The sequence below is a fragment of the Coenobita brevimanus genome, chromosome 65, assembly GCF_032717465.1.
Source record: "Coenobita brevimanus isolate Jiangsu-jjx chromosome 65, ASM3271746v2, whole genome shotgun sequence".
NCBI lineage: Eukaryota > Metazoa > Arthropoda > Malacostraca > Decapoda > Coenobitidae > Coenobita > Coenobita brevimanus.
Genome location: NC_137018.1, coordinates 48,423,185 through 48,440,684, shown reverse-complemented (window position 1 = coordinate 48,440,684; position 17,500 = coordinate 48,423,185). Strand labels below are relative to the sequence as shown.

Sequence of the window (17,500 nt, the reverse complement as noted above, 5' to 3'; positions counted from 1 at the left end):
CTGACTACACACAGAGTCAGCCCGACCCATCCTGGCCGGACTTCATTTCCTTCATTTCTTTCATTTAGACATTTCCTTCATTTTGGCATTCACTTCCTTCATTTCCTTCATTTTGGTATTCATTTCTTTCATTCAGGCATTCACTCCCTTCATTTCACTCATTTTAGTAATCATTTTTCATTTATTCTGGCATTCACTTCCTTCACTTCCTTTCACTCAAGTTTTCACTTCCTTCACTTTTCATTTTGGTATTCACTTCCTTCATTTCTTTCATTTAGGCTTTAACTTCTTTCATTTAGGCTTTCACTTCTTTCACTTCCGTCAATTTTACACTCATTCTTACTCAATTTTTCTCCTTCATTTCTTTCATTCAGGTTTTCATTCCCTTCACCGTTTCAATTTCTGCTTCGCTTCTTTCATTTTATATACCGTATAAATAGTTTTCCTTTAGTGTTTTTCATTTCCCTTCATTTCCTTATTAATTTTCTTCTTGTCTTTGTTTTTTCGTGATTTTCATTTCCTTCACATCTTTAGCTTTTTGCCTTCTTTCATTTTTCCTTCATTTCTATATTTTTTTGTCAGTCTAGTAATTTTCTTCCTTTATTTTTTATTTGCTTATTTTTTTTTATTTATTTCTAGTGGTTTAGATTTCTCTTTATTCTCATCTCTAATTCGTTCTTCTATTTCATTCGTTTCCTGAATTCATGTCTTTACTTCTTCATTACTTCTTTCATTTCCTTCATTACTTTTCATTTCCTTCATTACTTCTATCATTTCCTTCATTACTGCTTTCATTTCCTTCATTACTTTTCATTTTCTTCATTACTTCTTTCATTTCCTTCATTACTTCTTTCATTTCCTTCATTACTGCTTTCATTTCCTTCATTTTTTCTTTCATTTCCTTCATTTCTTTTCATTTCCTTCATTCGTACCTTTATTCCTTCACTACATCTTTAATTTCCTTCCTTCCTTCCTTCATTACCTAACCTCAACCCCTTTGCCATAAAACTGCCATTAACAACATAGTGTCGGCCAGACCAAACCTTCCTTCATTTCCTTCATTCCCGCCTTCATTTCCTTCATTCCCGCCTTCATTTCCTTCATTCCAGCCTTCATTTCCTTCATTCCCGCCTTCATTTCCTTCATTCCAGCCTTCATTTCCTTCATTCCTGCCTTCATTTCCTTCATTCCTGCCTTCATTTCATTCATTTCCAAAGCTATGTTAGTTTTCTCTGTTTCTTTTATTTTCCCTCCTTCACTCCTTTATTTCTCTTCTCTCTCCTTTCCATCTACCTTCCTTCCTTCTTTCTTTTTTCCTTTTTTGTTTAATGTTCCTTCCTTCCTCCTTCCCCATTTCCTTTACTCTTCCTTTTTTCTTCTTTCATTTCCTTCGATGTAACAGTTTCTCTTTCACCCTTCACTTTCCTCTCTCCCTTTTCCTCCATTCACCCTTCTTTCATTTTCTTCTTCTTTCCTTCTTAAATTCATTCATTTGTCTCACTTTCTCCCATTCAACACGCACGTTCCTTATTTCACTTTCCCCTCTCTCTCTCTCTCTCTCTCTCTCTCTCTCTCACGCAATTCGGTCCCTCCTTCACTGATTATCTGGGCCTTCACTTTATGTCCACTTCCCGCGCCTTAATATTATGTTTTCAATTTCTCCCTTCCTATAAAATTTGCAGGCAGTCAGATTCCGTGCTGCTCCTCACCTTTTTCCTGTCAGTTTCGCCTGGGAGGGTTTGAGGGAAGGGGAGAGGCTTTTTCTTTACTATCCTTGTCTTATTTTTGTCCTTATTTCTCTTTTTCCTAATGTTCTTACGTTCTATACTTAATTTTCATGCAAGGCTTCCTCTTATTTTTTTTTTCCCAACTCATTTTTTCCTCTATGAGCGTTAGTCGGAGGGTCTGGTGGGCGAGAGAGAGCCTCCTTCTTCGCTATCCTTGCCTCAGACTCGTACTGAAATGGCTCAGGGAATTTCGTTTCGTCTCCTCCATTGTGATTTATCCAGCACATTAAACCTATCCAGCACATTCAACCTCATTTTCCTATTGCGGCACACACACACACACACACACACACACACACACACACACACACACACACACACACACACACACACACACACACACAAGAACGTTAAGCTGAGACGTGCAAAACAAATCGCTAAACAAGAGGTGAAACGAGGCGTCTTATCCCCCTAGAATTTAGACCTTGGCCCCGTCTAGTGAGGGCAAGGCGGCCTAGTGCACTTACCCTCTTTCTTGTGTCTTGCTATTAAGTTTTCAAGATTGTTTTTCGATACTGCATGACCTGCCTTGTTGCTCTCTCTCTCTCTCTCTCTCTCCTCCATTGCTTGCTTCCTTCCTTCCTTCATCATCACTATTCTCCGTCTCCTTCCTTTCTACATTCCATAATCTCTTTCTCTCTCTCTCTCTCTCTCTCTCTCTCTCTCTCTCTCTCTCTCTCTCTCTCCTTCCTCCTCTTACACAAGGTCAAATCCGATGCACTGTATTGAGATTCAGGTAGAGTTCTCTTTCCCTCCCTCCCTCCTCCCCCCATTCTCTGTTCTCTCCTTCCATTCCTCCTTCTATTGCTCCTCCCCTCCCTTCTCTCTCATGTCTCTTCCTTCCTCCCTCCCTTCTTCTCCTCTACCCCTTCCATCTTTTCCTCCCTCCCTTCTCGCCCTCCCTCTTTCCCTCCCTTCCACTCTTTTCTCGTTTCCTCCCTCCCTCCCTCACTGCCTCCCTGTCATCTCTCCCTCCCTCCTCTTCTCTCCTTCCCTTTGTTCTCTCCCTCCCTCCAACTCTCCAACCCCTTCTTCTCTCCCTCCTCATCTCCTAGCTTCCTCCTACTCTTCCTCCCTACCTCCCTCTCTCCTCTCTACCTCTTCCTTGCCTCCCTACTCTCTCTCCCTCCCTCCCTCTCTCTCTCTCTCTCTCTCTCTCTCTCTCTCTCTCTCTCTCTCTCTCTCTCCATTGCTGTTTTGCTCTTAAACTCGTAAACCTTCTTTTAACACTAGGGCCAGACCGCCTTGAAAGGGCCCCGGGGTCTGTGTATCTGTGTAACTCTCTCCCAGTCGTACACACACACACACACACACACACACACACACACACACACACACACACACGCATACACACACACACACACGCATACACACACACACACACGCATACATACTCTCTCTCTCTCTCTTTCTCTGTAATATGTAAGTCATTACCTTCTTCCTTCCTCCCCTTATCATTCTGTCACTTTTCTCTCTCTCTTCCCTGGCTCGAAATTGATTCTCTCTCTTTCTCTCTCTCTTCCATTCTCTCTCACCTTTTCCCCACTCGTTCATTCGCACCTGCTTCCTTTTTCTTCTTCTTTCTTCCTCTTCTTCAATAATTGTCTTGTTTCTTTGTATATTCTTAAAGTAATTCAGTTTTTCTCTGCTATTCTTTTCCTTCACTTTTATCTTCACTTCTCTCTGACAAACTTCTTCCTTCTTTGTTTTCTTCTCTTCCTTGTTGAGTGTTTTTCATTTCTTTTCTTTTCTTACTCTCTATTTCTCTTCTTCCTCCCATTCTTTCTTTCTTGTTTGATTTCTCGTATCTTTATTTCATTTTCTTTAGTTGTGTTTCTTTCTCCTTTTCTTCCTTTTTCTTTACATCTAATATCTCTCGGCTTCAACCTTCCTTACCTCCTCCCTTCCTCCCTCCTTCCCCTTCCCTCTTTCCTTAACATCCTTCCTGCTGCTTTTCCTCTCTTCTTCCTTCTTTTGGTTCTCCATTCTTCTGTGTTTTCCCTTTTCCTTCCTTCCTTCCTTCAGTTCCTTCCTTCCTTCCATTCCTCCTTTCCTTCCTAACAGTTTTAATCATTATTCTTTCTTTACTATTTTCCTTCACTCTTTTCTTCCCTTCCTTCCTTCTCTCTCTCTCTCTCTCTCTCTTTCTCTCTCTCTCTCTCTCTCTCTCTCTCTCTCTCTTGTCAGACGGCAAAAGTGAAAGGTACACATAATCAAGGTGTGCACAAACGTGTACACACAGATACATTCATGGACACATACATGCTTACAGACATATAAATCCATACACGACCGTGGATACGTACACTGATGCATACATATTCGTGTACGCATACGCAAATAGGTGTACATGCCCCAATCATGCATACATATACATACACATTTACTTACATACGTAGCCATAACTGCTGCTTCAGAGATCCAGAACCACATACACTTACAGTTAAACACACACACACACACACACACACACACACACACACACACACACATTCAACATGGAGTGTAGATTTGGTGTTCTGAGAATATCATCAAGCAGCTCTCTCACTTTCTGTCTTTAAATCTAGCTCTAAGAACTCTCTTGGCTGCCTTGTTTAATCTCTCTCTCTCTCTCTAAGCCACCCGTCTACCTACCTACTTTTCTACATATCTAACCTTCCTACTTACCTACCTCCCTACATTCCACCCACCTCCCTACATTCCACCCACCTACCTACTTACCTACGGTACTGTACCTGCTTATTTTGCTACCTACCTACCTACATACATACCACTGAACAATAAAGCAAACAGCTTCTCTACTTACCTAACTTCCCTACCTACCTCCCTACAGTCCGCCTACCTACTTACAACTTACCTACTTACATAAACAACAAAAGGAACAATGGAGGAAGGACACAAACCAGCGACCCTCTAACTTGGCCTAAAATTACCTCCCCTATCTTGAACGCTTACCTGTAACAAGAGATCAGCACTGGAATATGGTACTAGTCACAAAGAAGTGTTATGGAAAGGATGCGGAGCTAATCACAAACAAGTGCTACGGATGAGATGTAGAGCTAGTCACAAAGAAGTGCTATGGAAGGGATATAGGGCTGTAAAAGCCTTATTCTTCGTGATATAAGCTGAAAATAGGACATAAAAATCTGGGGAAAAGTTAGAGTGAAAACAACACATAACATCAACTATAAAACCACAAAAATATAAATTAAAACTGACAGCATCAATGACAGGAGAGGAACTGTAGGAAGGCTGTCTGAATATTACAAGAAAAAAGAAAGATGAACAATTCGGATGTTTACCGCACCAGCACTTAAAAAAAGAAAGAAACAAAGGAGTACACAGTGTTATCGAATTTTTGAAGTTCCTATATTGATGATGAGAAAGAAGATTTTGAGAAACGTGCTGACGTTTTGTTATACTCTTATCTATCTATCTATCTATTGCCAGACGCCTTAATCCTGTAAGGGGTGGCCAAAAACAAATTGCCTCCATGTCGTCCTGTCCCCCGCCATTTCACTGCCCAGCTCCCAGCTCACATCCCCCTCTCTCATATACCTCTCCACTCCATCCCTCCATCTCATCCTTGGCCTCCCCGTACCTCTCCCCCCTCCTCCTCACTCACATAAACTCTCGTCAGTCTCTCGCTCTCCATCCTCTCCACATGGCCAAACCACCTCATTGCGTTTCTCCTAACGCCTCCTATCACATTCTTATATACTGATTGTTTACTTATGTATTTATTTACTTAGGTACTTATTATTATTATTATTATTATTATTATCATTATTATTATTACTGGTTATTATTATTACTATTATTATTATTATTATTATTATTATTTCTGTCATACGTCTGGGTGGCACGACATGGAAACGGAAGGGCCGAATCTGAGACTACCATGAATTAACACGCCATGCTTCAAATCCAAGAAATGTCTATAGCTTTTTTCTTCTATTCCCGCTACCAGTGTCTTAGGGTGGGTTCCTGAGGGCGTAATGATCCGGCCTACCCTAAACAACCACCCCTACCCACCAAGCCATCGGGGTCGTCAAAAGGGTGCTAGGGATCGAGTGTTACCGCTGCCCACTAGACGATTTCATTCATCCAAGGAGAGACCCAAGAATGAAGACTTTGAATACACGTGTGGAAAGAGAAAAGGGTTGAAAGGCTGGGCACGTTCACAAATCCTTAGCACTCTGTCTTCTCTCTCTCTCTCCTAAGCTCTCATTTTCTATTCCCTATATTCTTGCCTTTCTCTAACTCCCTCTCTTTTCTCCCTTCCATTATCCCCCCCCCTCTCTCTCTCTCTCTCTCTCTCACCCGTCGGAAGTGAGGAATAAGGGCAGGAAGGAAGGTGGTGGCGGGGGAGGAAACACGATAAGGACTTGGAGAGAAACCTTATCCCTATCTCTCCCTCAACTTCCTTATTTCCCTCCCTCTCAGCTTTCCTTCCCCCTCCCCCCCTCTCTCTCTTTTTCTTCCTCCTCTTTCTTCCCACCTTCTTCTCGTCCGTCTTTCCTTCCTCTCTTGCTCTTCTTCCTCTCTCCTCCTTCCCCTCCTCCTCCATCTTTTCTCCCTCCGCACCTAATTTTCTTCTTCTTCTTCTCTCCTCTCCCCCTCCTGTTTCATATTTTCCTCTCTTCCTCTTCTTCTTCCTCCTCCTCCTCATTTCCTCCCTGCTCTCCTGCTTCCACTTCTTCCTCCCCCTCTCCTCCTACTATTTCCTCCTTCTTCTCTCCCTCCTCCTTTCTTTATCCTTACTTCCTCCTCCTCCTCGTTTCTTTATACTTCCTTCTCCTCCTCCTCCTCCTCCTCTTCCTTCTCCTCCTCCTCCTCCTCTTGTTTCTTTACACTTCACTTGTTTTTTATTGTTTTGTTGTTGGTTGGGAAGAGAAGTATCTGAGAGAGAGAGAGAGAGAGAGAGAGAGAGAAAGAGAGAGAGAGAGAGAGAGAGAGAGAGAGAGAGAGAGAGAGAGAGAGAGAGTTGACCACATTAAAGCCACCCCTCAAAATAAAAAGAAATAATAAAAAAAATAAAATAACTGGACCCGAAGTACACCATTCCCCTTCAGAAGCTCCCTAACACCTTTTCCTTAGCGATTTATTTTTGGATACGGATGATCGGTTCCATTTTGCACATTATATAAGCAGACCATTGTGATACTAGAATGATTTGACACAGACGAGGAGAGCAAGGTGAACCATGAAAAATAAATCGCTTACGAAAAAGGTGTTTGGGAGCATTACTGATGAGGATAGGGGCTCTGGCGTCATTTACTTAAGGATATATTTTTAATGATTAATTTTCGTTTCGAGTTTATATATATATCTTTTTTCTTTACTATTAACATTCTGAATTTCGCTTAGTTGTTATCTGTTGCGTTTATCTGCACTGAGGAAATGTAGATAAGAGAATGTTTATTGCGTGTGTGTGTGTGTGTGTGTGTGTGTGTGTGTGTGTGTGTGTGTGTTATTCATATTATCTTTTACCAATACTCCCTTTAGAGTTTATAAACACACACACACACACACACACACACACAAACTAGCACTCATATCACCTCGTGTTATGCATGTATCTTTATAACACCGACACAGATCACAGAAAAATACACATGAGATATTTTAAGCTATTTTTCACGTTCACACCTCAATGTAGATTCTTTATATTAGCGATACACCTCTGCCACGCAAAATATTGTTGTACGAAGGCACTAAGAATATACTTTAAAGGGGGAATGCTATTTTAATGTGTGGCATTTATAAAAGTTTGAGAGAGAGAGAGAGAGAGAGAGAGAGAGAGAGAGAGAGAGAGAGAGAGAGAGAGAGAGAGGGGGGGGGATGAGTTCTCCCTGCCTATAAGACGACAGGAGCATATCTCGGTGTTAAAAGTGGGGGGTGGAGGGAAGGGGTGAGGGGGGTGAGGGGGTAGGGGTGGGGGAGGGGGTCTGGAGATTGCCTTTAGTGGATCAGCCAATTTGTACGGGATTAAGGACGATTTTTTTTTTTACCTTTTTTCTTTTTTCTTTTCCTTATCGAACTCTGTTTTTACTTCTTCTTTTCTTTGTCTCTTTTTATCTATCTGAATTCTTTATTTATCTATCCATTCGTTCATTCGTTCGTTGATATATCCATGCACCTATCCATCTATCTATCTATCTTTCTTTGTCTGTTCATGTACTTGTTTGTCTATCTTCCTTTCATCTCTCTATCTATCAATATATTTATGTCTATCTATCTATACCAATTTTCTCCTTTCGCCTTTGCTCTCCTTTCTCCTATTCTTTGTCATAACTTTCCCATTCCTTAATCTCTCTCTCTCTCTCTCTCTCTCTCTCTCTAAGTCTTTCACTTTACTGTTCTGACAAGATGGTAGATTTAATTTTCTCGATCTAATCTCATGAGAGAGAGAGAGAGAGAGAGAGAGAGAGAGAGAGAGAGAGAGAGAGAATCAAAAGAATGAATGACTGAATGAATGATGGAAGGAAGGAAGGAAGGAAGGAGGGAGGGAGGGAAGGCAGGAAGGCAGGGGGGAATGAAGGAAAGAGGGAACGAAGGAGGGAAGGAAGGAAAAACGGAAGCCGGAAATTTTATGGAATGAAGGAATAAAAGAAAGGAAAACAAAAACGAGACAGGGAGACAGAAGCAATAACCACGAGAGAAAAAATGATAGTGTAGTGAAAGTGGAAAAAGAAAAGAAAGAGAAAGAGGAGGGTAAATAGAGAAAGAGAGAAACAGATAAAAGATGGAAGAACTTGTGAGAGATAAAGATTAGAAGAGGGAGGATAGACACAAAAAAGAGGAGAGAATGGGAGATCAGAGATAAGGGGAGACAAAAGACAAAGAGGAGAATGGGAGGCAACAATTAAGAGGGAGAGGCAAAAGAGAGGAGAGAAACAGCGGTAAAAGATAAGAGAAAGAGAGGCCCATGAGAAGAGAAATAAGGGCAAAAAGGTGAGATAAAGAGTAAGTAAAGGAGAGAGGAAGGAAAGGAGGTGAAAGAGGAGAGAAAGAATCTCACTTAAGGAAGAGCAAAAGTCTAGGCATTTCTCAACCCAAGTTTCACTACCTCTTTGTCTGTCTCCGCCCCTTCTGTCTCCCTCCCTGCCCGCCTGTCTGTCTGCTTGCTTCGCTTGGTTGTGTGTGTGTGTGTGTGTTTTTTATATCTATGTCTTTGCACCTGCCTGTTTAACTGTCTGTCTGTCCATTTGTCTGTCTCTGGCGGCGTGTGTGTGTGTTTTTTTTTCTGTCTGCTTCCGTGTGTAACTGTCGGCGTGTTTGTCTGTCGGCCTATGCTTGGTTGTATGATTTTTTTATATATCCATGCCTCCCACTGTCTGTCTAGATTTCTGTCTGTCTGTTTGTTTGCCTTTGTCTGGTTGTTTGCTTTCTTACATTACCATGCCTGTCTACCTTTTTGTTTCCTACTGTGTTTGTGTGTTTATTTTTTACATTCATTCAGCCAATACAGCTTTAAATGCACCGAGGTTTTATTCGTTCTTGTGTGATGGAGCCTTAATACACACATACACACGACTCTTCTAAACAGGCTGGAATCAAAGTCTTTTCGTCTCATTAACTGCCCTTCTCACACAGACGCTATTCAGTTTTTCTCTCTGCCTTGGCCGCAGTGTTGCATCACTCCCCTTTCCTATCACTATTGCCATGAAAACTGCTCTTCTAAACTTTTCTCTTGTGGGCAACGCAGCACCCGTCCACCCACACACACTTATCAATTTTTTAACCCAAGTTCTTCAGGTACACAACTAGCCAACTCCGAAACTGTCTTCTTAAGTCTGAGGTTACCTGCACTAACAGTTTTTCTGGCGAGATGTGTCTAAGATGTCAAAGAGAATGAAATCTTAGTTATGAATGGATTTTAGATGTATTTTTATTGTTGTGTTAGAGCAAGTTAAAGAAGTAGATTTATTTTATTTATCTATTTATCAACTGATTTTGGAGGGGGTGTCATTCACGTTATACTAAATTCCTTTCTGTCTTCATTGAATTATGCTCAAAGTATTTCTGGTTATTGTCATGACGATTATGAACATGTACAATACTGGTAATAACAACAAAAACATTAACAACCACTACCAGCACCGAAACAACATCCCAAGGAAAATAACAACAACAATAATAACAACACAAGGCCAAAAACCAATCATCACAACCCCCCCAACACCACAAAAAATCAAAATCCCACAAAAATACGATTGAATCCCAAACATTTCCAACTCTAACCCCCCCAGGCCCAAGAGCAGATGCAAAGATATTCGTTGATCCGATTCCTGTCATCTGTGAGGGGATTTGGAATGCACTCTGGTGAAAGGAGAAGGATTGGATACCCCTTATAGAGATCACTGGTGTGGAGAGAGAGAGAGAGAGAGAGAGAGAGAGAGAGAGAGAGAGAGAGAGAGAGAGAGAGAGACAGAGACAGACAGACAGACAGACAGAAGGTGTGGGTGTGGGTGTAGGCGTGGGTATGAGAGTAAGTGTGGGTGTGGGTGAAGTGGTAAATGGATAGGTGAATGGATTGACTAATAGAGAGGAAGGTGGATAGGAATTTGGGTGGATAGACGGATGGAAGAACAATGGGAGGAAAGAGGGAGGGGTGGATGGATAGGTGATTGAAGAGCGAAAGAAATGGATAACTCACAGAAGCAGCCAGAGAGAGAGAGAGAGAGAGAGAGAGAGAACCGGGAGAGAAAAGGCTGATGTGAACTGACTCGTACATTAGCGGTAAGGAAGGCAGAAGCTGAGGCCGCTGCTGAGGAGGGAAAAATCTACGGTTATTTCTACCCACGTTTCACTGTCCCACTCTTTTCCCAGTCTTGCGCTTTGCTTGCTCTCTCTCTCTCTCTCTCTCTCTCTCTCTCTCTCTCTCTCTCTCTATCTATCTATCTATCTATCTATCTATCTCTCTCTCTCTCTCTCGACCATAAGATTTAAACAGATATATACTAAAGACTTCATAATACAACTTATATTAGAGATTACAATGATTCAATTTATATATCACTAACACCCTTCCTGTTCAAATTTTTTATTCACACTTCTAGGGTCTAATAAAATCCTTGAAAATTGGTGCCTCGAAAGGAATGGAAAAAATAAAGTTAGGTTTGATACGCAAAAAGAAAAGTACGATATTAAAAAAAAAAATCACACAACGTTAAGAAGGTCGCAAATATCTTATATGCGATAATCAGAATACTGGAGTGGCAACCCAGAGATGGAGTGAAAGGAAGAGGTAGACTCACTGTGTTGTAGAGATGAATTAGTTATACCAGGCTAAAATGGAACAGGCTGATGATGGTGATGATGATGATGATGATGACGTCAGAAAATATGGTCAGAAATTTATATATGAAGCAGATTTATACAGACTGATAGATAAAAATACAGCTAGATAGACAAATACACCCTGAAGTAAATGGAAAGCAATGCAAAGGTTTCAACGCATACGTATCAGTAAAACAGCCATGATGTCTGACGCACCGAGGAGATATTAGACCTGGAGTGAGGGGATGGGGTTTAAAGGCAGAGACGTGGAGAGGGATAGTAAAGGAGAAGGAGGAAGTGGAGAAAAAGAGAGAGAGAGGGAGAGAGAGAGAGAGAGAGAGAGAGAGAGAGAGAGAGAGAGAGGAGGAGGAGGAGAGAGAAAAGAACCAAGAAAAAAAAAAGGGAGACGGAGGAAGCAGTGGGTGTGGAGAGAGGGAGTGCACGTTCGTACCTTGCTGTGAATCCCCTGGGGCAGTCTACGTGCACGGCGGCCTGGAAGAGCACGGCCCACACTAGCCAGTACGTGCGGAAGAGAGAGAACTTGTGGTCCCGGGGTGGTGCCATCTGTGGGTGAGAAAAGAAGGTGAAAGTGCTGCCATCTGTTGAGAAAAAAAAGTAGGTAATATTGGGGCCTTCTACTGAGAGAGAGAGAGAGAGAGAGAGAGAGAGAGAGAGAGAGAGAGAGAGAGAGAGAGAGAGAGAGAGAGAGAGAGAGAGAGAGAGAGAGAGAGAGAGAGAGAGAGAGAGAATGTTAATAATGGTGATATCTACTATGAGAAAAACAACAACTGTTCCATCTACAGGAATAGATCAGTAGTAGTAGTAGTAATAGTAGTAGTAGTAGTAGTAGTAAACATAAGTGGTAACATCTACATACAATAAAACAAAATAACAGTGGTGCCATTTATTGACAGAAAAATAAATTAATGGATATTCTTTCCACTGAGAGGAAAAAAAGATAACGCTGGCACCATCACCCTTTTCATCACAACTAAGAAAGCTCCAAAGTCCGGGAATCTGAGAAAATGGTTCCCCCTGTAGAAAGGTAAACAAAGGAGGGTCAAAAATCTAAAACCACTAATTCTGATGTGTCTGGACGTAATTTCGTTTAAAAGACAGGAATTATAAACTGAGGAAAACAGTCAGAATAACACCCTTGCATGACGGAAAGGAAACACAGATTATAATGCCATCTACTAATAATAAGAGAAACTAATTAAGGTGACGTCAATTTAAAGGTGGACAATGTTTCTGTGCCATCTCTAGAAAGGGACATATGAGTGCTGCCATCTATGGACTGTGAGGGAGGTTAACGATGCTGCTAACATCATACTTTCTCCTGAAGCTCATAACCAGTAGGGATATCCAGACGTACTGTGGTAAATGATTCTTTTATATTGTCTGAAGAATGTAAGTAATAAACACCTTCTCTCTCTCTCTCACACACACACACACACACACACACACACACACACACACACACACATACACACGTAACAAGAAAAAATACGTAAGTCAAAACGAGAAAGAAGAAAATAATGGGAAACAGGGAAGAGAAGGAAATTAAGATACCAAAGAAATGAGTGAAAGGAAATGAGGAGAGAAAATGATCGACAGAAAGGACGCAAAGAAAGAAAACCATTAAAGATAATACGATGAAATGCAAGAGAGAAAATTAAAAAGCAGGAAGAAAAAACATTAAAAAAAGAGAAAGATAATGAAGCAGGAAGTGGAAGAAAGTCAGGAGAAGTCGAGGCCAATTAATGACAAAAATAATAACAAGAGAGGAAAGGAGGGAAGAAGGAAAAATCAAGGCAAGAGGAAATAATGAAGAAATAAATATGAGAGACGGAGGACTTATGACGCAGGAAGGAGGAGGTAAACAGAGAAGAGGAAAATATAGGAGAGGGTAAATAAGAGAGAGAGGAGGAGATTATGAGACACGAAGAAGGCAAATAGAAATAAGGAGAAAATAAGACTTATATATATATATATATATATATATATATATATATATATATATATATATATATATTAGAGAGAGAGTCACAAAACGAGACAGCCACACAACAGAGCATCACAACACAGCTCAGATGATGATGAGGAAGCCACTCTGATGAGGAAAACACTCAGAGCTCATTGGATAGACAGCATCCCTCTTCTCTCCTCTCATTGGCTGATGCGTCCAGGGAATGTGCCAACTCCTTTCCCTACTGGCTCCCTAAAAATACAAACTGGCTCCTTATTGGCTCCCTATAAAATACTCATCGGCTCCTGATTGGCTCCTGGAATTTTCTCTTGGCCAGTCAGGATAGAGATGATGGCTTCTTGCGATTTTTTTTTTCTTTTTCTGGGAAGGTGATATGATGATGATGATGGAGAGAGAGAGAGAGAGAGAGAGAGAGAGAGAGAGAGAGAGAGAGAGAGAGAGAGAGAGAGACGTACAGAAGAGATACTGAAACATGGGTAGAACAATCCGTAGACTTTTTCAACTTTTTACCACCACACATCTTCGACTTTATTTTGTGACGATATTTTTACTTAATATGTGTTGCTGCCAGACGATTTTATTCAGCTTGGGAATACACCTAGTAATGAATGGGTTAATGAACGCTTTACCAACACCCTATGCACTTCTAAATAAATATACTGAAGTGGGTAAAATGTGAGAAATATAACTAGAAAACAGGTCCTAGGGATGAAAGGATAGTTAGTAAAGAAAGCACAGTAGTGAAAGGGGCTAAGGGAGACCGTTTGTAATTTCCTCCCTCCCTGTTGTCATCAGTAATCCCCATAAAATCCCCTACTGGCAGCAAAAATAAAGTAAAAAAGCCACCATACTGAGGGGGTACATAGCTATTGTTTCAAACTCCTACATATAAGCTGTATAAAATAATCTGATGGGCGCAAGAATACAATAAGCAAGAGGGCAAAATACAATAAACAAAAGGGAAAAATAAAATAAACAAGAGGGCAAAATAAACAAGAGGGTAAAATACAATAAACAAGAGGGCAATACGATGAGGGAGACTGGCTGGAATAAATTGAGCGTTGGTGGCAAAAGACAAAATAAAAGCGCCATTGCATCTGACATGTTACAAGGTGGTAATTATTACACCTCACTAATGACAGCATAAATAGGATAATAAAGAAACCCTCGTACTGAAGGGGATAACCAACGATGCTCTCTCTCTCTCTCTCTCTCTCTCGTGGAAAGAACGTGGTAACAGACAAATCACGGTCCTGCAGGGGATTACGTACGATCTTTATATGCTAAATAGGTGGCTGTAAATCCTCTAATTGCAGGGGTGGGGTTAATTACTGCATCTTGACCTCCAATTGGCTCTAAGTCCAATTACACCAGCACGACTTAGGTAATTTTGAAGACGTATAGAGGGATAACAGCTGAGGGAAATCGTCCGTAGTTAGCAGGATCAGACGATCACCAGAGGGGGCCGTGGTAACAAGCGGCTAGAACTACCTCATTACGGTGCCCTAATCACCCTCCTCACCCCCCTTGGGTCACCTATGCAATACTCATTCACTATGCAACCCCTTACACTCCATCGACGAGGGGAAGGGGGAAGAGGAAGGGGGAGGGGAAGAGGAGGAGGAAGAGGAAAACTAAACGGAAAGGTAGTGAGGGTGAGAAGTATGGGGAGGGGAGGATGAGAGAGGGAGGGGAAGGGGGAACGAGAGGGAAGAAAAAAGGGGATGCGTGATGGCAGAGGGAGGGGGGAAGGGGGGGGAAGCATGAGGGTAGGGGATTCAGAAAGAGGCTGTGGAAGAGGATGGCAGATGAGGTGGAGAGGAAAGAGAGGGAGGGAAGAGGAAGAGTGAAGAAGGAGGGAGGGGGAGGAGTGGTGGAGGAGGGAGAAGTGGGGGAGGGAAAATAAGGCGAGGAGAGAAGGGAATAAGAGGGAAAGCTGAGAGGGGAAAGAGGGGGACAAGGAGGAGATGGGGAGAAAAAGAGATGAGACAGAATTGGAGATGGAAAAAAAAGAGGAAGAGAAAAGGGAGAGAGGAAGGAGTGGGAGGGGGGAAATATGCTTATTTTACGACAGAAAGGAAGGGAGGGGAAGGAACTGGGAGGGAAAGGAAGAGGGAAGAAAAGGGAATGAGAATATAGGTAAGGAATGGAAGGAGGGGAGGGGAAGGGAGAGAGAAGAGAGAATTAGCATAGAAGGAATGGATAAATGGAAGGAGAGAGGGGAGGGGGGAGAGGAGAGGGAGAGAAGGGAGAAGAGAGGAAAGAGGAAGTGACGGTGGGGATAGGAGGGAGGGGGAGAGGAGGAGAGATAAAAGAAGATAACAGAGAAAGAACTGGAACTGGAAAAAAGGGAAGGGAAGGTCTGTGGGGAGGGGAAAGGTGGGGAGAGAAAAGAGAAGGAGGGGGAGAGAGGGGAGTGGAGGGGAAAGCAGAGGAGGAAGAGGAATAAAGAGGAGCAGGAAGAGGGAATCTGTAGGAGGGGGAGATAAAACGGAGAGAGAAGAAAAGAGGAGACGGAGGAGTGAAGAAAAGGAAGATATTTGGAGAGGGAAAGAGGAATCGTGGAGGGGAGGGGAGGGGAGGGGAGGGAGGGGAGGGGAGGGAGGGGAGGGGAGGGGAGGGGAGGGGAGGGAGGGAGGGGAGGGGAGGATGAATAAGAGAATGGGAGACACGGAAGATAAAGGGGAGAGAAGCATTGGAGGAGGAGAAAACAGGGGGGGGGGGAAGATGAAGGTGGGGGGAAACGAGAAGAGAGGAGGCGAGGGGTGGACGGGAGAGAGAAGAGGGGAAAAGAAGGGGAAATTGACAGGGGGAGAGAGAGAGAGAGAGAGAGAGAGAGAGAGAGAGAGAGAGAATGTGCTGTTGTTGAGACCCAAGGGATGTATTTAGGGAGGGGGGGAGGGAGGGAGAGAGGGAGGGGGAGGAAGGAAAGGAGTGAAGGAGTGAACGAGGGAAGGGATGAAGGAACTTAGAGGGAAAAAAAAAAGGACGGAATGAAGGAGGGTAGGAAGGACTGAAGGGGAGAGAGAGAGAGAGAGAGAGAGAGAGAGAGAGAGAGAAGGAGGGAGGGAGGGTAGAAGGGATGAAGAGGAAGAGGAGGAAGTGGAGGACAGAGGGACATGAGGAGGGAGAGAGGAAGATGGGGAGGCAGAGGAGAGATGGAGGGAGGAAAGGAGAGAGGTAGGGACGGAGGGGGGCAAGTTAAGGAGAGAGGTAGTTAGAGATGAAGGGAGGGAAAGGAGGAGAGGGAGGGAGGGAAGGAAAGGAGGAGAGACAGGGAGGAGTGAGGGAGATTTGGAGGGAGGGAGAGAGCAAAGTTAATCTCCTGGACCTTGAGGAGATACACTTCTTATCTCTCTCTCTCTCTCTCTCTCTCTCTCTCCCCCACACGTCCCTCGCCAGCAGCATCACGCCATCGTACTGAATGGGTCTGTATGTTGTGTAAATCCCGGAATAAAATCGTCTGATGGCAGGAAGAATAATATGCAAAATAATAATAACATTAATGATAATAATAATATTAATAATAAATATAATAATAATAATAATAATAATAATAATGTTGAATAGATTAATTAATTAATAATAATAATAATAATAATAATAATGAAAATAAGAATTAATAATAATAATAATAATAATAATAATAATAATAATAATAATAATAATAATACAATGAAATAAACAGGTCAGCCCAGAGGAGTGGCTAACTAATTGTTATTTTGTGAGGCCTAAACTAGTGATTGATTCTCTCTCTCTCTCTCTCTCTCACACACACACACACACACACACACACACACACACACACACACACACACACAAACACATCACAATTATCATCTGTCGCTCTTTCAGCAGATTGCTTTTCTTTCCAGAAATCTTTACTTTTTTTTTTCTATGATAGACAGATAGATAGATACACAGTATATATAGGTCTATCTGTCTATCTAACCCCCCTCTCACTCCAGCTATATATCTATGTGTATCTATATCTAGCTTTGTCTCGCCTTGGGTTTCTTTTCATTTATCTCATCCCCTATTTCTGTTTATCTGTCTCTGGGTTTTTCCTGCCAGCTATCTGTCTCGTGCTTCTTTTATCGCAATCCCGTCTTCTCTCCCCTCCCCCCTCCTCTCTCTCTCTCTCTCTCTCTCTCTCTCTCTCTCTCAGTAATGGGGTCTTGGAATTAGATTGCAGGGGTAGCGAGGGGGGGTGGGAGGGGAGGGGTAGAAGTGAGGGAGGGAAATGTAGGAGACGAGAGAAAAACGGTGGGAGGGAGAAGAGAGGAGGGAGGGAGGGAGGAGAGAAGGTAGGAAAGAAGGAAGGGGAGGAAGGAGAGAAAAACCTTGGAAGAAAGGAGGAAGGAAGAAAAGAATGAATGAATGAATGAGTGAAGGAAGGAAGGAATTAAGGAAGATGGAAGGGAAGGAAAGAGGGAGG

General features: G+C 42.4%; 1 protein-coding gene across 1 annotated transcript in view; it reads right to left on the bottom strand.

Moving 5' to 3' along the window:
* The window catches only part of LOC145405008 (glutamate receptor ionotropic, NMDA 2B-like), a 215,487-nt gene that overhangs the window by 51,014 nt on the left and 146,973 nt on the right, over positions 1–17,500 (bottom strand). Inside the window, exon 13 of the mRNA XM_080276508.1 lies at positions 11,524–11,636. Coding sequence (XP_080132634.1) covers positions 11,524–11,636 — 113 coding nt within the window. The remainder of the gene's footprint in view (positions 1–11,523; positions 11,637–17,500) is intronic.